The sequence below is a fragment of the Lampetra planeri genome, chromosome 45 (assembly GCF_965212315.1).
Source record: "Lampetra planeri chromosome 45, kcLamPlan1.2.h2, whole genome shotgun sequence".
NCBI classification, from domain to species: domain Eukaryota; kingdom Metazoa; phylum Chordata; class Hyperoartia; order Petromyzontiformes; family Petromyzontidae; genus Lampetra; species Lampetra planeri.
The window spans coordinates 4436681-4458583 of record NC_136151.1 but is presented as its reverse complement, the minus strand read 5'-3'; the positions used below and the strand labels follow the sequence as shown (position 1 = coordinate 4458583).

At 50.0% G+C, this 21903-nt stretch overlaps 1 protein-coding gene across 2 annotated transcripts; it reads left to right on the top strand.

Annotated features, from left to right (window-relative positions):
* Window positions 1-1712: 1712 nt before the first annotated feature.
* LOC144733035 (uncharacterized) lies at window positions 1713-20740 on the top strand. 2 transcript variants are annotated; one of them, XM_078614761.1, is made up of 8 exons: window positions 1713-1852; window positions 3644-4019; window positions 5233-5329; window positions 6565-6698; window positions 10282-10402; window positions 14090-14245; window positions 14921-15081; window positions 17487-20740. In XM_078614761.1, exons 1-8 carry the CDS (start codon window positions 1722-1724, stop codon window positions 17742-17744), a joined length of 1434 nt encoding a protein of 477 aa, XP_078470887.1. In that variant the 5' UTR covers window positions 1713-1721; the 3' UTR covers window positions 17745-20740. The 2 variants fall into 2 exon arrangements, with proteins under 2 accessions (XP_078470887.1, XP_078470886.1); XM_078614760.1 differs by having other exon boundaries at window positions 3641-4019.
* Window positions 20741-21903: the final 1163 nt, after the last annotated feature.

The following is a 21903-nucleotide window of genomic DNA, read 5'->3' as shown; positions in this document are numbered from 1 at the left end:
TGCTGCTGCTGTTGCTACTGTTGATGCTGCTGATGCTTCTGCTGTTGCTACTGCTTCTCCTGCTGTTGCTGATGATGCTGGTGCTGCTACTGTTGCTGCTGTTGCTACTGCTGATGATGCTGATTCTACTGTTGCAACTGCTGCTGTTGCTACTTGCTTCTATTGCTGGTAATGCTACTGTTGCTGCTATTGCTGCCGCTGCTATAGCCATTGCTACTGCTGATGAATCTGCTGATGTTGCTACTGCTGCTATTGCTACTGTTGCTAATGCTGATGATGTTGCTACTGCTGCTGATGATGCTGTTGCTACTGCTGCTGCTACTACTGCTGATGATGCTGTTGCTACTGCTGATGATGCTGCTGATGATGCTGCTGATGATGCTGCTGATGAATGTTGCTATTGCTGCTATTGTTGCTGCTGGTATTGCTGTTGCTACTGCTGCTGTTGCTACGGCTGATGATGCTACTGCTGATGTTGCTGCTGATGATGATGCTGCTGCTGCTGATGCTGCTGCTGATGATGCTGCTGCTGATGATGCTGCTGCTGCTGATGATGCTGCTGATGATGCTACTGCTGATGCTGCTGCTACTGATGATGCTGCTGATGATGCTGCTGATGATTCTGCTATTGCTGCAATTGTTGCTGCTGGTATTGCTGTTGCTACTGCTGATGATACTGCTGCTACTGCTGTTGCTACGGCTGATGATGCTACTGCTGATGATGCTGCTGATGTTGCTACTGCTGATGATGCTGCTGCTGATGATGCTGCTACTGCCGATGTTACTGCTGATGATGCTGCTGCTGGTGCTGCTGCTGATGATGCTGCTGATGATGATGCTGCTGCTGATGATGCTGCTGATGATGCTGATTATGCTGATTATGCTGCTGATGATTATACTGCTGATGATGATACTGCTGATGATGCTGCTGCTGGTGATGATGCTGCTGATGATGCTGCTGTTGATGATGCTACTGCTGATGATGATGCTGCTGATGATGATGCTACTGCTGATTATGCTAATGCTGATGATGCTAATGCTGATGATGCTGTTGCTACTGCTGATGCTACTGCTGCTGATGCTACTGCTGATGATGGTGCTATTGCTGCTATTGTTGCTGCTGGTATTGCTGTTGCTACTTCTGATGTTGCTACTGCTGATGATGCTGATGATGCTGCTACGGCTGATGATGCTACTGCTGATGATGCTACTGCTGATGATGCTGTTGCTACTGTTGATGCTACTGCTGCTGATGATGGTGCTGATGATGCTGCTACGGCTGATGATGCTACTGCTGATGTTGCTACTGCTGATGCTACTGCTGCTGATGATGGTGCTGATGATGCTGCTACGGCTGATGATGCTACTGCTGATGCTACTACTGCTGATGATGCTACTGCTGATGATGCTACTGCTGATGATGCAACTGCCGATGATGCTGCTGCCGATGATGCTGGTGCTACTGCTGTTGCTACTGCAGGTGCTGATGATGTTGCTGCTTTCGCTATCACTACCACTGCTGTTGCTGCTGCCGCCGCTGATGATGCTGACGATGCTGACGATGTTGACCCCAGCAGCAGCAGCAGCAACCTTACACTCCACCAAAGGCACCCGTCCGCCTTTGTTCTAGACATCACGACGAGAGCCGTCGCGTGACCCCTGTGCTACGGGCGGGCGGGGGGGAGGCACGGACGGACCGACGACAGACGGATCGGCTCGGCATGTGGTCCCAGAAAGGGGCTTCAGATGACGGAATCGCAGCAGGAGCGGGCCCCATTGAGGGCAGGATCGGTCCCGAGGAAGAGGAGGAGGTTGAGGAGGAGGAGAAAGGGGAGCAGAGCGAGGACGTGAGGTGAGGTTTGAAACTCGGCGTAGGCCACGGTCGGTCTCGAGACTTCGCTTCGTCAGCCGGCGAGACTCCCATCGAGATGAGCACCTCTGTTACAATGTTACAGAGAGATCCACAGAGCTACATACAGTGAGGGAAAAAAAAATTTGATCCCCTGCTGATTTTGTACGTTTGCCCACTGACAAAGAAATTATCAGTCTATAATTTCAATGGTAGGTTTATTTGAACAGTGAGAGACAGAATAACAACAACAACATCCATAAAAACGCATGTCAAAAATGCTATAAATTGATTTGCATTTTAATGAGGGAAATAAGTATTTGGCCCCCTCTCAATCAGAAAGATTTCTGGCTCCCAGGTGTCTTTTATACAGGTAACGAGCTGAGATTAGGAGCACACTCTTAAAGGGAGTGCTCCTTATCTCAGCTCGTTTCCCTCATTAAAATGCAAATCAATTCATAACATTTTTGACATGCGTTTTTCTGGATTTTGTTGTTGTTATTCTGTCTCTCACTGTTCAAATAAACCTACCATTAAAATTATAGACTGATAATTTCTTTGTCAGCGGGCAAACGTACAAAATCAGCAGGGGATCAAATACTTTTAACCCTCACTGTAGAGATACACAGAGATACATAGAGACACATAGAGATACACAGAGATACATAGGGAACTATAGTGTTGCAAAGTGACCCACAGACTCACATAGAGATCTAGAGACTCACACACAGAGACCCAAAGAACTAAAACTAAATTAGAATTTATTTTTTATTTTTCCAGCTAAGGCCCACTGAGCTATGTTAGAAGCAAACTGGCTATCACGAATGATAGCTCCACATAGCGGCTTACCATCATGTGGAAGTTTATGGCAGCAGCTAAATACTGCCAACACGTGTTTTTAAATGTTGAGGGAAATAGCGGAGGAGCCCAGAGACAAATCCACGCGACCACGGGGAGAGAGAGAGAGACACGCAAACTTCAAATATACAGCAGCAGCAGGCGTCTGGGTCGCGATCGAACCCACTGCCTCCTGCACACCAGCCGAGGTAGTTAACGTCTCGCCACGCCGCAAACTCCGAATATACAGCAGCAGGCGTGGTCAGGGGTCGGCATCGAACACACGATCTCCTGCGTACCTGGCAAGGTAGTTAACATCTCGCCGCCGCGGTGCTAATGCCTCGACCACTAAGAGACAGAGAGACACTTAAACTCCAAATATACAGCAGGCGTCATGGTCAGTATTGAACCCACGACCTTCTGCGTACCACAGAGGTCACAAACGGGTTTTGATTCCTTACCTGTACCCGGCCGCACCAGGGTCGCAAACGGGTGCCCGTACCCGGCCGTACCCGTACCCTACCCATACCCAGCCGGGTACGGGTAGGGTACGGGTATCGGGTACCCGATTGCGAACTCTGGGATGAAGCCATGTTGCAGGCGCGGGTGGGTTGATTCTAGGAACTTGAATTGTACGAAGAGACAAGACGTTGGGAAATGAGTGACAAACAGTTACTCACCAGTGACTCACGGCCTACCCGTACCCGGCCGCACCAGGGTCGCAAACGGGTACCCGTACCCGTACCCGGCCGGGTACGGGTAGCCGGGTATCGGGTAGGGTACGGGTATCGGGTACCCGGTTGCGACCTTCTGCGTACCAGCAGAGGTAGTTTACATCTCGCCACATAAACAGCAGGCGTCATGGTCGGGATCGAACCCACGACCTTCTGCATACCAGGAGAGGTAGTTAACATCTCCTAGCCTACTGTGGTCACCCTTCATTTATCGTTGCAGCAGCAGCGGCGGCGGCGACGACGCCACCACTTTGGCACTGCCTCCGCCTCCTGCGTCACCGCTGGTGGCCGGAGGTCTGAGCAACAGCAATGGCGAAAGGATGGAGGAGGAGGGGGAGGAGGAGGGGTTGGAGGTGAGCGGCGAGGGCGCTACCCAGTGGTGGTGTCGGGAGGAAGCCGACGCTGAGCCCTGGAGAAGCTCTGAGCCTACCGGAAACTCGGAGGAGGAGCGGGGGGAGGTGGTGGTGGAGGAGGAGGAGGAGGACCCCGACTTTGTGCCGCGAGGGGAAAAGCGAGGGGTGGCGAGGAGGGGGAGGAGGAAGAGCGGTGGGAGGCGCGGTGGAGTCGCGGGCAGGAGAGAAGGTGGAGGAGTCGGAAGGGTGAGTGGGTGAGTGGATGGGGTGAGTGGGTGGGTGAGTGGGTGAGTGGATGGGTGAGTGGGTGGGTGGGTGCGTGGGTGGGTGGGTGAGTGGATGGGTGAGTGGGTGGGTGGGTGGGTGAGTGGGTGGGTGGGTGAGTGGGTGGGTGGGTGGGTGGGTGGGTGGGTGAGTGGGTGGGTGGGTGGGTGGGTGGGTGAGTGGGTGGGTGGGTGGGTGAGTGGGTGGGTGGGTGGGTGGGTGGGTGGGTGAGTGGGTGGGTGGGTGGGTGGGTGAGTGGGTGGGTGGGTGAGTGGGTGGGTGGGTGAGTGGGTGGGTGGGTGGGTGGGTGAGTGGATGGGTGGGTGGGTGAGTAAATGGGTGGGTGGGTGAGTGGATGGGTGAGTGGGTGGGTGGGTGGGTGGGTGGGTGAGTGGATGGGTGAGTGGATGGGTGAGTGTGTGGGTGAGTGGGTGGGTGGGTGGGTGAGTGGGTGGGTGGGTGAATAAGTGGGTGGGTGGGTGAGTAAATGGGTGGGTGGGTGAGTGGGTGGGTGGGTGGGTGAGTGGGTGATGTATTGTAGAACATGGTGACGTATTGTATTGTGTAGTGATGCAGTGTATAGTGTAGGGAGTGTATGATGTATTATAGTGTATAGAAGTGTATAGTGTACAGTGTATAGTAGTGTACAGGATAGTGTAGTGTTTAATGTATATAGTGTTGTGCATAGTAGTGTACAGTATAGTGTAGTGTATAGTGTACGGTGTAGTGTATAGTAGTGTACAGTGTAGTGTATAGTGTAGTGTGTAGTGTATGGTCTAGTGTAGTGTTTAATGTAGTGTACAGTGTGTAGTGTATAGTGTAGTGTATAGTGTAGTGTACAGTGTAGTGTGTAGTGTACAGTGTATAGTGTAGTGTACAGTGTGTAGTGTACAGTGTGTAGTGTATAGTGTAGTGTGTAATGTACAGTGTGTAGTGTGTAGTGTACAGTGTGTAGTGTATAGTGTAGTGTATAGTGTAGTGTACAGTGTGTAGTGTATAGTGTAGTGTACAGTGTGTAGTGTACAGTGTGTAGTGTATAGTGTAGTGTACAGTGTGTAGTGTAGTGTGTAGTGTACAGTGTGTAGTGTACAGTGTGTAGTGTACAGTGTAGTGTATAGTGTAGTGTATAGTGTAGTGTCTAGTGTAGTATATGCTAATGCGTGTACCCCGTATGTGTGGGCGCGTGCGGAGGAAGAGCGCAGCCACCGCTGAGCGCAGTCACTGCTGCCACCTCTGTGACCGGATCTTCGGCTCCGTCACGCTTCTACGCAACCACATCAACACCCACACCGGTACAGATACATGCAAAGATACATACACGTATGCACGTACACGTACATCCAGATAGACACACATATACATGCAGATACAGAAATATACAGGAACATACAGATACATGCACACATACAAAAATAAAATGACAAAGATCCCCAGTGTAGCCTGTTACAGGCTGTAGGGGCAAGTTCCGTTAGCGATCAGCACCTATGAAGGTCTACACTGTGGCACACGAGAGGGTGGGTGGCCAGCACCACGCCCGGCCGCCATTGTCTCCCCATTGGCAAAGTTTAAACCTCGCATAAGGTATGCATTTGAGTCTGAGTCGACCTAGGGGAGGCCAAAGACCGGTTCAAATAATAATCGTCACTGGTGTTGGCCGTAAGCAGGAATCGAACTCAGGAAGGCGGGTTCGTAGCGCAGCGTAGCGCTAACCGCTGAAACCACCACTTCCACCAGATACATACATACACATACAGTACATACACGCGTATACATACACCTCTGATTAGCGCGGTTGTCTATGTACGGTGCGAAAGAAGTTCAACATACACAGTGGTGGACGGCTGTCGTTGTTGTTGTGTGTGTGTGTGTGTGCTTATATGCGACACCATGTCTGTGTGTTTGCGACACGTGTGTGTGTATGTAAATGTGACACCGTGTGTGTGTGTGCATGTGACACCGTGTGTGTGTGCATGTGACACCGTGAGCGTGTGTGACATTGCGTGTGTGTGTGTTTGAGACACCCCTTGAGCATGTGTATGCAACTCCGTGTGTCTGTGTGTGACACGGTGTGTCTGTGTGTGACACGGTGTGTCTGTGTGTGACACCGTGTGTCTGTGTGTATGTATGTAAATGTGACACTGTGTGTGTATTGGACACTGTATGTGTGTGTGACACCGTGTGTGTGTGTGTGTGTGACACTGCATGTGTGTGTGTGACACTGTGTGTGTGACACTGTCTGTGTATAAATAACGCGATCTAAACCCAAAAACGTTGATTATGAATAATATTGGTCGCGAAAGCCTACGTGTTAAACTGTGTGTGTGTGTGTGTGACACTGTATGTGTGTGACACTGCATGTGTGTGTGTATGCGACACTGTGTGTGTAAATGTGACACTGTGTGTGCGTGACACTGCATGTGTGTGTGTGACACTGCATGTGTGTGTGTGTGTGACAATGCATGTGTGTGTGTGTGTGACACTGCATGTGTGTGTGTATGCGACACTGTATGCATGCGTGTACGCGCAGGCACGAAGCCGCACCAGTGCTCCGAGTGTGCGATGGCGTTTGTAACCAAGGGCGAGTTGGTGCGGCACGGCCGCTACGTCCACACAGGGGAGAAGCCCTTCAAGTGCTCCGCGTGCGAGTACACCAGCGTCGAGGTGCCTCCATCCCCCTCCACCTCCTCCCTCCCTCTGTCTCCCTCCTCCCAGCGTTTCCTTCCTGTATCTCCCCCCTTCTCCCCCCTCTACTCCTCCACATGTCTCCCTCCATCCTCCTCCTCTTCCTCCCATGACTTCACAATGCAACCAACGGCTTGAGATGCGTGGGCACCGAGGTCATGGTGACCCCCAATGCCGCACACGCACCTGACCCTGCTTGGCCTCCCACCGAGCTAGATTGGGGTCAACCATAGTGGCTAGGAGATGCCGACCCCTGACGATGCCTACTGTACATTTGGAGTTTGCGATGTGGCGAGATGTTAGCTACCTTGCCCATAGTATAGAGGAGGTCGTGGGTTTGATCTCGACCCGTGACGATGCCTGCTGCAGTATATTTGGAGTCTGCGTCTCTTTCTCCCTGTGATGAGATGTTAACTACCTCGCCTGGTGTTCAGGAGGTCGTGGGTTCGATTCCGAATCTGACGATTCCAGCTGCTGTATATTTGGAGTCTGCGTCTCTCTCTCTCTCTCCCCGTGGTGGTCGCTGCGTGGATATTTCTCCCGGTCCTCTGGTTTTTACATGCTTTTTCTTAACTCACTCTGTCTGTTGTTGTCGTTGTATCCTCAAATCTTGTCACTCAATTTTAACCCACTTCCCAATGTGGTATCGACTGCAAACTTGATATACTTATGTCATACTGATGACAAGACTATATTCTATCATAAAAAAAAATTACATTAATTTTTTACATGTTATGTTTCGGCTTGGGTCTAATTGTCCACGCTCAACTGACGTTGGCTGTAAATCACCACGGTCCCTTACGTTATGCCAAGCTTTGCGGCCACTTCCTGGAGTCGTGGAGTTCTGCCATTACTCATACGGTACATTTCATTAAAGTGTGTTTTTTAAAAAGTATTTTTAAATATTACTTATTTGTCATACTTTGATACTGGCAAAAAGGGCCCATGATATCGCTGCTTGTCCAGAGATATAAACGCTCTCATAGTGGCATGGTCGTTGTGCCGTTTGCCTTTTGGCGTTCTCTGGTCTGACACTGGTCGTGAGACAAGGCCACACAGAATGCTGCTGTCTGGTGTAGGCCAATACGATTAAAAAACGCCATATATTATCAGAGCATGTTTTGTTTGCATGCTCACAACAATTCCTGTGTGTGGTCAATGCAGTACTTTATTCCTTGCATAGGGTATCTATTTGGTGTTTGACCATCTTCACACAACTCCTGTTTTATTGCCAGAACGGGTAAAACAAGCTAATTCTTATTTATCATACTTTGTTTCTGTAAAAAAAGGTATCTGCCATTACTCGTAGGTACATTTCATTAAAGCGTGTTTTTAAAAAAGTTTTTTTACTTTTTACCTCCACGTTTAGAATCTGACGTCTATACATGTGTAGAGGTGGTACGTACCGGGGTGTAGCAAGCCATTACGTTGCAGTGTCTACATGACGGTCCGTGCGTGGGGTGGCTACATCGACGTCCGCATACAGCCCCGCGCCTCGGGGGGCAGTTGGGTATATAGGGCGGTGCGCGAGAGAGCTCGGGGAGTCATTGGAGCAGAAGAGCCAGTGAAGAAGGAAGACGGAGCAAGCTAGGTAGGACCCTGGGACCCCTAGCCCCGCCGCCCTTGTCAGGGCCGGGACTCTGTGTGGCTCTGTGCTGAGATCCTGGGAACCCCCGGCCCGACGTCCTTATCAGGGCCGGGTCCGATGGGCCAGTGGTTGGGACCCGTACCCTGGCTAGGTCGGATCAGATAGCCTCCTCTAGGAAATACATAGCCGGAGGACCTGAGAGCGAAGCCGGTGTCAGGCACGCGTAGCCGTAGGCTGTGTTCCTAGGCTGTATAGCTGACTTACTGTAGTGTGTTATAAATAAATACGTGTTGCCTCCGTCAACCGTCTCCTGCACCATTTACACCGTTACACATGTTGAGAGTATTTGACTGCTGCTAGAAACTTCCGCGTGATAAACAGCCGCCCTGTTGAGCTGCTATCATTCGCGATGGACAGGTCGCTTCTAAAAAAAAGCTACGTAGCAGCTCAGTGGACCTTACCTGGGTAAAAGAAAAATATATTTTAGCCTATTGGTCTCTGCGTATCTCTATGGGTCTTTATGTATCTCTATTGATCTCTATTTATCATGGATCTCTATGTATCTCTATAGGTCTCTCTGTATCTGTATGGGTCTCTATGTATCTCTGGATATCTATGTATCTCTATGGGTCTCTATGTGTATCTCTATGCATTTAGAGTATTTTGGCTGCTATCGTTTGTGATGGCCTGGTCGCTTCTAAAAAAAAAGCTACACAGCAGCTCAGTGGGGTCGCCTTACACCTGGTAATAATACAAAATAGTTGCGTCGTTCTAGTTTTAAAAAATTGTAGTGCGGCGTGTAAACGTTAGGTTGGGCTTGGTGCTGGCCACCCACTCCCCGCGTTGTCCTGTGTTGCTCACTAATAGCACTTGCTCCAAGATTCCAATTAGGCCATAGGGTGCAATATTTGTCTTTGTTACCTGTGTTGAGGATTTCCCACGGACGCACTCGGAGACGGAGGTAAGTTATGGGCTTTCGCCAAGGGTTTATTAAAGACTTCACAATACACACCAGGGTACACAACTCCCAGGGGCTAGGGGTCCTACTCTGAGTCCTGGTTCCTTGCCGGCTAGCTCCGGTCTCTCTCTCTCTCGTGTCGGATCATGGACTCTGCCGACTCCACCAACCGGAGAGAGAGCACCTCTCCCGGCTACCACCGGCTTCTCCCCAGACTCACTACTCGATCCCTCTCTACCGCTGGTTCCCTCTTCACCCTGCTTACTCTACCCGTTCCCGCAGTGACCCCGCTTACGTCACGGGGTCTCCCTTAAGTACCCTAGGAGACGTGACGTCATCGCACTGAACGGCACACATGACATCACGTCCCCATTTTACTCCTCTACACCTGTGTGTACTGATATTCACCTGTAGTACATGTGTGTGTGTACTTGTGTGTATCTGTAGTATGTGTCTGTGTAGCTGTGTGTATCCGTGTAACTGTAGTATGTCCAGATTTAAAGCTTTCGTGACTGCAGGGATTCATTTTCTTGGTTCTTTCGGTAAAGTCACGTAGAAGGGAAATAATAAAATAATATTAATATAAAACAATACAAATTCTCACGACGTTTCGACTGCAACACAAGCAATCATCATCAGGTGTGAAATCCACAGAAATATGTTTTTTTCAAATTTTTCAAATTTTCTTTCTGTGGATTTCACACCTGATGATGATTGCTTGTGTTGCAGTCGAAACGTCGTGAGAATTTTGATTGTTTTATATTTATATTATTTTATTATTTCCCTTCTACGTGACTTTACCGAAAGAACCAAGAATATGTAGTATGTCCGTGTAGTATGTACCTGTACGGACGTGAAGGTGGGCGGGGATGGAAGTGGGAGGCTGAGAGAGCTGGGGATGTGCGGGGGGGGGGATGCAATAACAACGCCACTGCAGCAACAGAGCCAATGAAGCCAACAATGCCTGACCCATGTCTACCCGTTTATGGTCCCCCCCCACACCCGCACCCACACAGGTGAGCATGATGAAGCGCCACATGCGGTCGCACACTGGCGAGCGTCCGTTCCAGTGTAGCATGTGCAGCTACGCCAGCAAAGACGCCTACAGACTCAAGCGGCACATGAGGACGCACTCCGGTACGCCGTCGGAACGCGATCTCCCGCAGACCCGACTGAAGGAGAATGTTGTAACGTAAACCACCGTTATTTCGGTATTCGATCGTTCATAATTGGGGGACAATTCTACACGGCTGCCGTTTTAGGCGCACGTACACAGTGGATTGGTAATTTGCCAATCTACCGTGTATAATTTGCCACAAGCGACGTCGTTCGACACCTGCGAAACGACGACTCGGTCTGGTGAGCGTGGCGAGCGGAGCGAGCAGGGCCAGCATGGTGAGCGTGGTGAGTGGGGTGAGCGTGGTGAGTGGGGTGAGCGTGGTGGGTGGGGTGAGCGTGGTGAGTGGGGTGAGCGTGGTGAGTGGGGGTGAGCGTGGCGAGTGGGGGTGAGCGTGGCGAGTGGGGGTGAGCGTGGCAAGCCTGACAAGCGTCGGTGCAGATCCCCGTCACTTTGGACTTTACTACCTCGTTTGTGTGCACTCTGTGCAAGAAAACCCTCTGAGCAATGTCGTCTCCACCTACATCAAGGTGTAATGGAAAGGCGCCGAAGTATAAAGGAAATCCCTTCATGTCTCTGAGACAAATCAAAAGTTTAGGATAGAATTGACGCAGGCTGTGTGTGTGTGGTGTGTGAATGCGCGTTGTGCATGAGCGGTGGCGTAGCGGTTCGCGGCTATGCCGCGCTACGAACCCGGCAACCCGAGTTCGTTTCCCGGCTCACGGCCAACACCGCCGGTGACGATTATCTGAACTTGTCCTGGGCCTCACCTAGGTCGACTCAGCCTCAAATTGATGCGGTGTGTAGTAAACATCGCCACTGGGGAGACAAAGGCAGCCGGGCGGGCATATGGCTGGCCACCCACCCCCTCGTGTACAGATCTGGCCTTCATAGGTGCTACTCGCTAACAGCATTTGCCCCTACAGTCTGTTAAGGCTATACGGGGGATCTTTGTCTTTGGAGCATGAAGAGTTTGGAAAACAAATTAGGATTTTTTTTTTCATTTTTTTATCGGGGCAGGAGCCACTGGAGATCAACCATCGTTACATAATTCAAAATCTTCTTGGTTCTTTCGGTAAAGTCGTCACGTAGAAGGGAAATAATAAAATAATAAAAATAAAACAATAAAATACAATTCTCACGACGTTTCGGCCACAACGCAAGTAGCCGTCCTCAGGTGAAGAACAGGTCTGTCGGAAAGACAGCGTCTGAATGGGCACGTCGTGAGAATTATTTTATTATGTTTTATTTTTATTATTTCCCTTCTACGTGACTTTACCGAAAGAACCAAGAAGATGAATCCCTGCAGTCACGAAAGGTTTAAATCAAAATTCAAAATATTGCATGATTCGGCAACGCCAGAGCCCCACATGCGTCGAATTAACAAGGGTTTACTGTCGTTTTAATTGAGTATATTTGTAACCGATTTATTTACCCTTCATAGACTTTGCACTCCTGTCGTGTTTGTGGTATATTGTGTTTGTTTGTTGTTGTTGTTGTAACGTTCTGACCCCGTGCCCTTACCGGACATTTGAAAGAGCTTTGTGGCTCATCGGATTTCCTCCCGCAGGATAAATAAATAATGAATTTCGATTTAAAGCTTTCATGACTGCAGGGATTCATCTTCTTGGTTCTTTCGGTAAAGTCGTCACATAGAAGGGAAATAATAAAATTATAAAAATAAAACATAATAAAATAATTCTCACGACGTTTCGGCCACAACGCAAGCAGCCGTCCTCAGGTGAAGAACAGGTCTGTCGGAAAGACAGCGTCTGAATGGGCACGTCGTGAGAATTATTTTATTATGTTTTATTTTTATTATTTCCCTTCTACGTAACTTTACCGAAAGAACCAAGAAGATAAATAAATAATATTCTGATCCTCACGTCGTCACCTTCCAAGCTCATCACTCATTTCCCCGCATGTTACATTCATAAACTACTCAACTGATTGTATTTATTTTGTATGTTATTAGGTGTAAGTCCCCACTGCGCCACGACTGTCAAGCTCTTTTTTAGACGAGCGGACTGGCCCATCACCACAGTGATAGCAGGTCATCCAAGTGGCTGATGTCATCATTATCATCATGTGGAACTTGAGAAAAATAATCTACTTCTCTCTCTTTCTCCATCTCCTCTCTCCGTCTCTCTCCGCCTGTCTCTGTCTAATCTTAATTTTGGAGCTTTCGTGACTGCAGGAATCATTCTTTGTTTCTTTCGGTTAAGTCACGTCTAAAGATAAAATAATAAATTAAAATAATAGTATATTACGACGTTTCGATTGCAACACAAGCAATCATCATCAGGCATAAAAGAAATAGAGAAAAGGATAAGCTACGGGGAAGTTTTAAGCTTATCCTTTTCTCTCTCTGGCTATGTGTTCTCTCTGCCTGTGTCTTCTCTTTGGAATTGTCACACTTAAAATTCTAACTTAGCAATCTTTGAAATACGTAATCAACCAGGCTATGCGTTAATTGTGTGTTAACCGACTCTCTGTGTTGTATTACATCACATTTCAATATTTTGCGAGGTTATTTAATTTTAGTGTGCCTTTCTCCTAATTTTCAAGCTTGTGTGCCGTGCCACGTCGTCATCTTACTCGCGCAGCAGCAACACGTTGCCGTACACTCATTGATATGCTAATTTTCTCTGCCCCCTCCCTCTCTCCGTCCCCGCCCCCCTCTCTATATTTAAGGGACCGTCACAGAAACGACCCCTCTCTTTGTGCCGATGTGATGTCTGTCTGCTTGTATGTCTGTCTATAGTTTTCTAGTTAGATTTTTGTTGCTCCTATGTGATGTCTGTCTGCTTGTATGTCTGTCTATAGTTTTCTAGTTAGATTTTTGTTGCTATTTCTTTTATGCCTGATGATTGCTTGTGTTGCAATCGAAACGTCGTAATATACTATTACTTTAATTTATTATTTCATCTTTAGACCTGTCTCTGTCTGTTTCTGTGTCTCTCTGTATCTGTCTCTTCGTGTCCCTGTCGTTGTGTGTGTCCCTCTATTTCTGTGCCTGTCTCTCACCGTCTCCCTCTGTCTCTGCGTCTCTGCGTGTGTCTCTTTCTCTGTGTCTCTCTGTCCATCTCTCCCTCTCTCTCTGTGTCTTTCTGTCTCTCTGTCTTTCTCTCTGTCTGTCTCTCTCACCTTCTTTGTCTCTCTCTCCGTCTCTCTGTCTCTCTATCTCTGTCTCTCTGTGTTTCTCTGTCTGACTCTCTGTCTCTCTTTCTCTGTGTCTGTCTCTCTCTCTGTGTCTCCATCTCTGTGTCTCTGTCATTTTGTCTCTCTGTCTGTCTCTCTCACCTCTGTCTCTCCCTGTCTCTCCGTCTTTGTCTTACTGTCTGACTCTCTCTCTGTCTCTCTCTCTGTCTCTCTCTTTGTCTGTTTCTCTCTCCGTCTCTCTGTCTCTGTGTCTCTCTCTGTGTCTCTCTGTCTGTCTTTCCATCTCACCCTATATCTATGTCTTTGTGTCTCTCCTTCTATCTCTCTGTCTCACCCTGTCTATGTGTCTCTCTCTTTGTCTCTCTCACTCTCTCTTTGTCTGTTTCTCTCTCCGTCTCTCTGTCTTTGTGTGTCTCTCTCTATCTTTCTGTCTGTCTTTCCATCTCACCCTATATCTATATCTCTGTGTCTCTCCTTCTGTCTCTCTGTCTCACCCTGTCCCTGTGTCTCTCTCTGTGTCTCTCTCTGTGTCTCTGTGTCTCCAGGAGAGAAGCCGTACGAGTGCCCGGTGTGCCGGGCGCGGTTCACCCAGAAGAGCTCCATGAAATCCCACGTGCAGCAGAAGCACACGGAGGAGGGGGCCGCTCCACGCTTCCCCTGCCCGCACTGCGACGCTGTCACAGCACGCAAGAGTGACCTGGGTATGAGGTGGGGGGTGGGGGAGGGATGGGGGGGCTTGTTGAGGGGGGGGGCTAGTGGGAGCTAGGGGGAGAGGGGTGGGGTTACGGAGGGGCTCATCACTGATGCAGCCACTCAGTTGCTCACCCCGCTCGTTCATCAACCCACCCACTCACTCACACACCCACTCACAAACTCACCCACCCACTCACCCACCCACTCACCCAAGCACCCAGTCATCCACCCAATCACCCAAGCACCCACTGACCCACCCAGTCACTCACCCACCCACTCACTCCACCACTCACTCATCCACTCACCAACTCACCCACTCACCCACTCACAGACCCAGCCACCCTCCTACTCACCCAATCACTTACCCACCCATCCACCCACTCGCACACCAACACACTCACCAACCCATCCATCAACCCACCCACGAACCCATTTACTTAGCCACCCACTCACTCATCCACTCACTCACCCACTCACCAACTCACCCACCCACCCACTCATTCACTCACCCACCCACCTACCCAACCACTTACCCACCCACCCACTCACCCACCCATCCACCCACCCACTCACTCCACTCACTCACTCACTCGGAGTTACCTGTTGGCTCAACACTGCTCCTCCTTTGTGTGCCCCCCTCCCCCTCTCTAACCCCCATGCCCCCCCCCACCCCCCACCCCCAGGCGTGCATCTGCGCAAGCAGCATGCGCTGGTGCGTCGTGGCCTGCGCTGCCGCTACTGCGCAGCCACCTTCCACGAGCACTTTGCCCTCATGCAGCACCAGCGCTGCCACCACCACGAGAAGCACTTCAAGTGCGACCGCTGCCAGTACGCCTGCACGCAGGTACACAAACAGATACATACACACACATACATACACACAGGTACATACACATACACACAGGTACATACACACAGGTACACACACACACATGTACATACACACAGGTACATACATACATATACACACAGGTACACACACAGGTACATATATACACAAACATACACACACACATACATACACACACACATACATATACACACACACATATACACAGACACAGATACATACACACAGGTACATACACACACAGATACATACACATGGATACATACACACAGGTACATACACACACACAGACACACACACAGACACACACACATATACACACACAGATACATACACACACAGAAACACACACATATACACACAGAGATACATACACACACATATACATACATACACACATACAACAACAACAACAACCGCCATTCGCCACTAAGTGGCGGTGACGTCACCACGACGCTTGTGCCAGGCCATGTGCACCTTGAGGCCACGTGAAGTGTCGAACGCCCGCTGGCAGGAGGTCACGGAGCAGACCCAGGTGCCACGGGTCGACTGACCGAGATGACCGAGATGACTGGCTGATGCACCACCTGTGCCCCCTACTGTACCAACTTGCTGTGCTTTAGCCACCCGGCGCTCCGCTCCTTGTTGTGAGCGTCGCTCCTCCGCCCTCCGTTGTTGTTGGAGGGCGACTGCCTCCAACTGCCCAGTAGCGTCCTTCACGAGCCTCCTCCACAGAGGCCGATCTTGACACCGCTGGTACCAGTCATCGGCAAGTCCACTCAGCTCCACGTCCTCCTGTACCACATCACTCCATCTCTTCTCTAGCCCGTGCCGCGCCCGTTTAGCCCCCTCGATCCGGCCGAACAAAAGCTGTTTAGGCATGCGGTGGCTGGGCATGCGGGCTACATGACCCAGCCAACGCAGCCTTGCCTGCCGGAGGAGCTCACTGATGGGACTTTGCCCAGATCTTTCAAGGACTTGTGAGCTCCTCACACAATCCAGCCTGGTTAAACCCAGGATGGATCGTAGGCAGGCCAGCCTAAATGTTTCCAACCGGCGAAGATGCTCCACTAGGGGGGTCCACGTTTCGCAAGCGTAGAGAAGGGAGGGAATGACCGTGGCCGAGAAGACCTGAAGCTTCGTGCGGAGCGACAGACCAGGTAGCTTCCACACAGCGTTACGCAACCGATGAAAAGATATTGCCGCTCGACTGATTCGGAGTGAGACCTCTGCTGATAAACTGGAGCAGGTCATAAGCACACTGCCCAGGTATGGGAAACTCTCCACTCTCTCCACAACTGCCCCATCACCAATTGGGAGTTGTGGGGGTGGAGTGTCCGATGGTACAAAATACCCAGGCAGGTGCTTAGTTTTGGTTGGGCTGATGGTAAGGTATGTGTGTGTGTTTTGGCATACACACATACATACACATACACACAGATACACAGATACACACACACAGGTACACACATACATACACACACATACATACACACACACAGATCCATACACGCAGGTACACACAGGTACATACACACACAGGTACATACACAGATACATACACATACACACACAGGTACACACACAGGTAACAACAACAACCGTCATTCGCCACTAAGTGGTGGTGACGTCACCACGACGCTTGTGCCAGGCCATGTGCACCTTGAGGCCACGTGAAGTGTCGAACGCCTGCTGGCAGGAGGTCACGGGGCAGACCCAGGTGCCACGGGTCGACTGACTGAGATGACACACAGATACATACACATACACAGGTACATACACACAGGTACACATCCACAGGTACACACAAGCAGAAATGCAAATACAAATACATACACACATTGGCAGTACGCCTGCAAACAGGTACAAGCATGCACTCATACATACAGACAGACAAATACATACGCACACAACAATGAAATAGACAAAGATTCCCTGTATAGCCTGAACAGACTTTTGGTGCAAGTGCTGTTCGCGAGCACCGATGAAGGCCGACACAGCACGCGAGGGGGTGGGTGGCTAGCACCATGCCCGGCCGCCTTTGTCTCCCAAGTGGCGATATTTATGCACCGACCCAGGTACTCATTTCAGGCTGAGTGAACCTAGGGGAGGCCCGGGACTGGTTCAAATAATCGTCACTGGCATTGGCCGTGAGTGGGAATCGAACTCGGGTCGCCGGGTTTGTAGCGCAGCGCGCTGACACCTACACTACCACTCCCCACACAGGTACACACACATACTCACAGGTACGGACTGTACACACTACAGGTGGTATATGCTACTTGCTTCCCAACAGCCTTTGTCGGCCACATTGGGAGAACTTTTTTTCCGTGTTTGACCTTTGCGTGCGTGTGTGTGTGTTTTATTATTTTAAATATGTGCCTCTCTGTGTCGGCCAGGAGCGACACATGATAGCTCACAAGCGATCTCACACGGCCGGGAAGCCGTTCGACTCGGCCCAACTCCCCATAGACGACAAGGAGGAGGGGAGGCGGGAGGAGGAGGAGGACGAGGCTGAGGAGGTGGTGAAGGTCAAAGTAGAGGTGGAAGAGCAGAGTCAGGAGGAGGTGGAAGATTCTGAACCACCCTCTGCGAAGCGACGGCCCACCCCGCCGTCCAAAGCCAGACGAGGCCGACCAGCAAAGTCCAAACAGTAACCAGGCGAGACCTTGGGTGGGTGAGTTAGTGAACGGCTTTGTGACGTGAGGTGGGGGTAGGTGGGTGAGCTTGTGAGTGGGTGGGTGAGCTTGTGAGTGAGTTAGTGGGTGACTACTGGGTCAGTGGGTGTTTAATGAGCGGGTTGGGTGATTGAGTGAGTTAGTGGGTGACTATTTGATCAGTTGGTGGTTAATGAGTGGGTGAGTGAGTGAGTTAGTGGGTGACTATTTGGTCAGTGGGTGGGTTAATGAGCGGCTTGGGTGAGTGAGTTAGTGGGTGACTATTTGGTCAGTGGGTGGGTTGATGAGTGGGTGAGTGAGTGAGTTAGTGGGTGACTACTGGGTCAGTGGGTGGGTTAATGAGCGGCTTGGGTGAGTGAGTTAGTGGGTGACTATCTGGTCAGTGGGTGGGTCAATGAGTGAATGGGTGAGTGAGTTAGTGGGTGACTACTGGGTCAGTGGGTGGGTTAATGAGCGATTTGGGTGAGCTGGATTCATGAATCCCCATCCTCCTTCTGGTGACCGTGTTCTGCTGTTGACAGCAGCACATCTGGAAGAACGCTGCCGCTGCAGCTGTGCAACCAGAGTGGAACGACGCAGACGTCCAGAATGAACTGAACTAAAAAGTATTAAAACTTTTTTTTTATTTTACCAGGCGCGAGGCCTCACTGAGCTGCTGTGTAGTTGCTCTTTTTTTAGTAGACGTGACCTGGCTATCACAAATGATGACAGCTCAACAGAGTGGCTGTTTATCATCATCATCATCACGTGGACATTTTTTAGCAGCAGCCAAATAACTCTATAAACGCGTAGAGACGTTGACTCTGAAAAGTGGAGGGGAAAAGAAACCGGTGGACCCCCTGGAGAAAAATCTACGCGACCACCACGGAGAAGGGGAGAGAGCGCGAGAAACACCGCCAACTCCAAATATACAGCAACAGGCGTCGGGGTAGGGACTGAAACCCACGGCCTCCTGTGCACCAGGCAAGGTAGTCAACATCTCCGAGCCCACCGTCGCGCTCACCCTCGGGACCTGGACATCCAAGGGCACCTCCTGGCTCTTTGACATTCCACCTCACCTCCTCCGCGGGGATGCCGGTCGGCGGGAAACATCGACCTCGTCGGAGCGTCGACAGGCTGCTTGTGCTGCTGTGGTCATGCAACTCCTCCGAGCCTGTGGACCTTTGTCGTTATATAAACCTCTGTGGGTTTGCGCTCCTTCGACGGAGGAGGAATAGCAAAACTGCACAAACTCTCCTAAAAACGCTGAATCGGCACGGTTGGGGCGACGTACGGTGTGAAAGAAGTTCAACACACTGTTCACGCATACACAGAGACCCACATACCCAGACCCATACAGACACCCAGACCCATAGAGACCCACAGATTAGCACGGTTGGGCTATGTACGGTGTGAAAGAAGTTCAACATACTGTACACACACAGCCACTCACACCCATAGAGACCCACAGATTACTACGGTTGGGGCCACGTACGGTGTGAAAGAAGTTCGATGTACATGTATCATAGCTAGCAGACCTCGACATTGCACTCAGTTTCCGAACATATTGCTGCCATACGCAAGAATAGAATCATGAGTAAGTGAATGCATTAGGTGTGTAAGCTAATAAACGAGTGAATGGGTATTTGGGTGAGCTCCTGGACGAGCGAGTTGAGTGAATGGGGGAAGGGGAGTGAGTTGGTTGAGGGGATGAGTGGATGGGTGGTTCATAAAATTAGCGAGTGGGTCCTTGACAGCATACCGATAGAAGAGGGGTCATCAGTATCCATAATCGAGCTTTTTTTGGGTAAGATCGTGTTAAGTATAAATGTGTCGTTAAACCCGCCACCACCCGACACAGCCAATTAGTAAGGTTTGTCACGTAAACAAAACGTGGCAATTTGTGACATGTTTTCTTTATGTGACAAACCTTCATTATTTGCCTTTGTCGGGTTTAATTATATATTTACGCGATCTAACCCAAAACACCTCGATGATGCATACTATTGGTCGCGAAAGGCTTCCGTGTTGAACCAAACTTTTTTGATTTTCATCAGGTAAGGCCCACTGAGATACTGTATGTAAAAGCGCTTTTTTAGAAGCAACCTGGCAATCGCAAATTATAATAGCTCAATCAAGTGGCTTATCATCACGTGGGCATTTATAGCAGAACACATCTATCATGCAATACTGTTGGTCGCGAAAGCCCTACTATTACTACATACCTGTCAACCCCTTATCAGTGCCCTACCTTATCACAGACCAATTCAGACCTTATTGGTCACCCCGTGCACTTAGAAATCTCAACGTTCATCCTACAAGGGAGAAACACAGACATTTTTTGTTACCTGTATTGAAATGACACTATACCGTATGGACCTGAAAACTCAATTTTCCTGTGCAAGAAGAATACGGGGTAAACCGTATGGTTTGACGGGTATGCCAATCAGTTTCTAAGACGATACATATCCAGTACAGTTGTCCCTGGGTTAACAGTGACATCGGTCAATTTTTTTTTCCCGTTAATGTTTCACCAATTGGACCCCCATGGGTTTCGACTCGCGTTAACATCGCTGACTAACGGTATGCGTGGATTAGGTTATGCACGCGGTGGCGATAATTTCAGCCAATCCGAGTGCTCATAAGTGGAGTTGAGCCATGCCATCGACCAATGGCGCCGCACCATTTATGAGCGGTTTCGACCTCGACTGGGCTTTGTTTACATTGCACGCTGTCTGTTTTGGCCAGTGGAAAACGGCTCTGTTCTTGCAGGCTCCGTGATATTTTTGTTACTAATTTTCCAACTTATATAAGTTAATTCTGTCGACAGTCATTTCGATTTACAGTCGTTTTAGTAGTACGGATTAAAACAAAACGTTAAACCGAGGGACCACTGTAATCTCTTGCCAACCCGCGAATTTACCAACCACGAGATTTGAGTATTACGCAATCTTGACTTATGTGTATGCGTGTGTAATGAAGGATTGCAAAGGCGACACTTTTTGGATATGTTTTATTGTCCTTAACAGCAACAACGTGTCCACTACCAGCCAACACCACTCCCTTACTTCCCTCCTCGCTCTCATCCTCCTCTCTCCCCCAGAGGTCGCAAACGGGTTTTGATTCCTTACCCGTACCCGGCCGCACCAGGGTCGCAAATGGGTACCCGGCCAGGTACGGGTACCCGTTCCCTACCCGTACCCTACCCGAAATGAGTGACAAACGGTTACTCACCAGTGACTCACGGCCTACTCGTACCCGTACCCGGCCGCACCAGGGTCGCAAACGGGTACCCATACCCGGCCGGGTACGGGTATCGGGTAGGGTACGGGTATCGGGTACCCGGTTGCGACCTCTGCTCTCCTCCTCTCCAATACCTGACCAAGCCTCTTCTAAACAATTCCTATGCTCCCCTTCTAAGAGTCCCCAACGGAATTCACCCCTTTGCGCCTCTTTCAAATATTCCCACCTCCCTCTTTCAAACCTTCCAACCAATCGCCATCTAGCAATCCGCGTCCGAGCTGTCATGCAGTGGAGCCACCTCGTGGCGGTTGTGGTGTTCGTGATATCCATGCCCAACCAAGCCGCTATCCCAGTGATATACCTGTCAACCCCTTATCAGTGCCTGCCTTATGGCAGAGCAATTCAGACCTTATTGGTCACCCCGTGCCCTTATAAATCTCAGCATTCATCCGACAAAGTCCCATCACAAGAGAGAAACACGAACGAATAGACAATCACCACTACTACACTCACCACTAGTACATCTGTAATGGATTCAACTGAGTCGTAGACTTGGAGGCAACACATCTATTCAATTCCAAAACACGGGGTTACTTTCCCCTTAACAGAATATCAACCTATGGTGGTGACCACCAGGCTAACTACACTAGTTACCAGGGACGTGCGGTCAGGGGAGGCAGCTATCACATCTGCCTCACTGAGGGGAACGTGTCCAACACCCCCCCCTCAGTGAGGCCACGCCCCCCTCAGTGTGTGAATCTGGCTCTGACACGAGCCAGTGCCTCCCCAGCCATTGACCTCACCGCACGTCACTGCTGTGTGATGACGTAACTGCTACTACGGACCGGGACCAACGACTTCGGCCCAGGTCCTCGTGTTGGAGACTCGTTGAACGGAGAACGTCGATGAAGGTTTT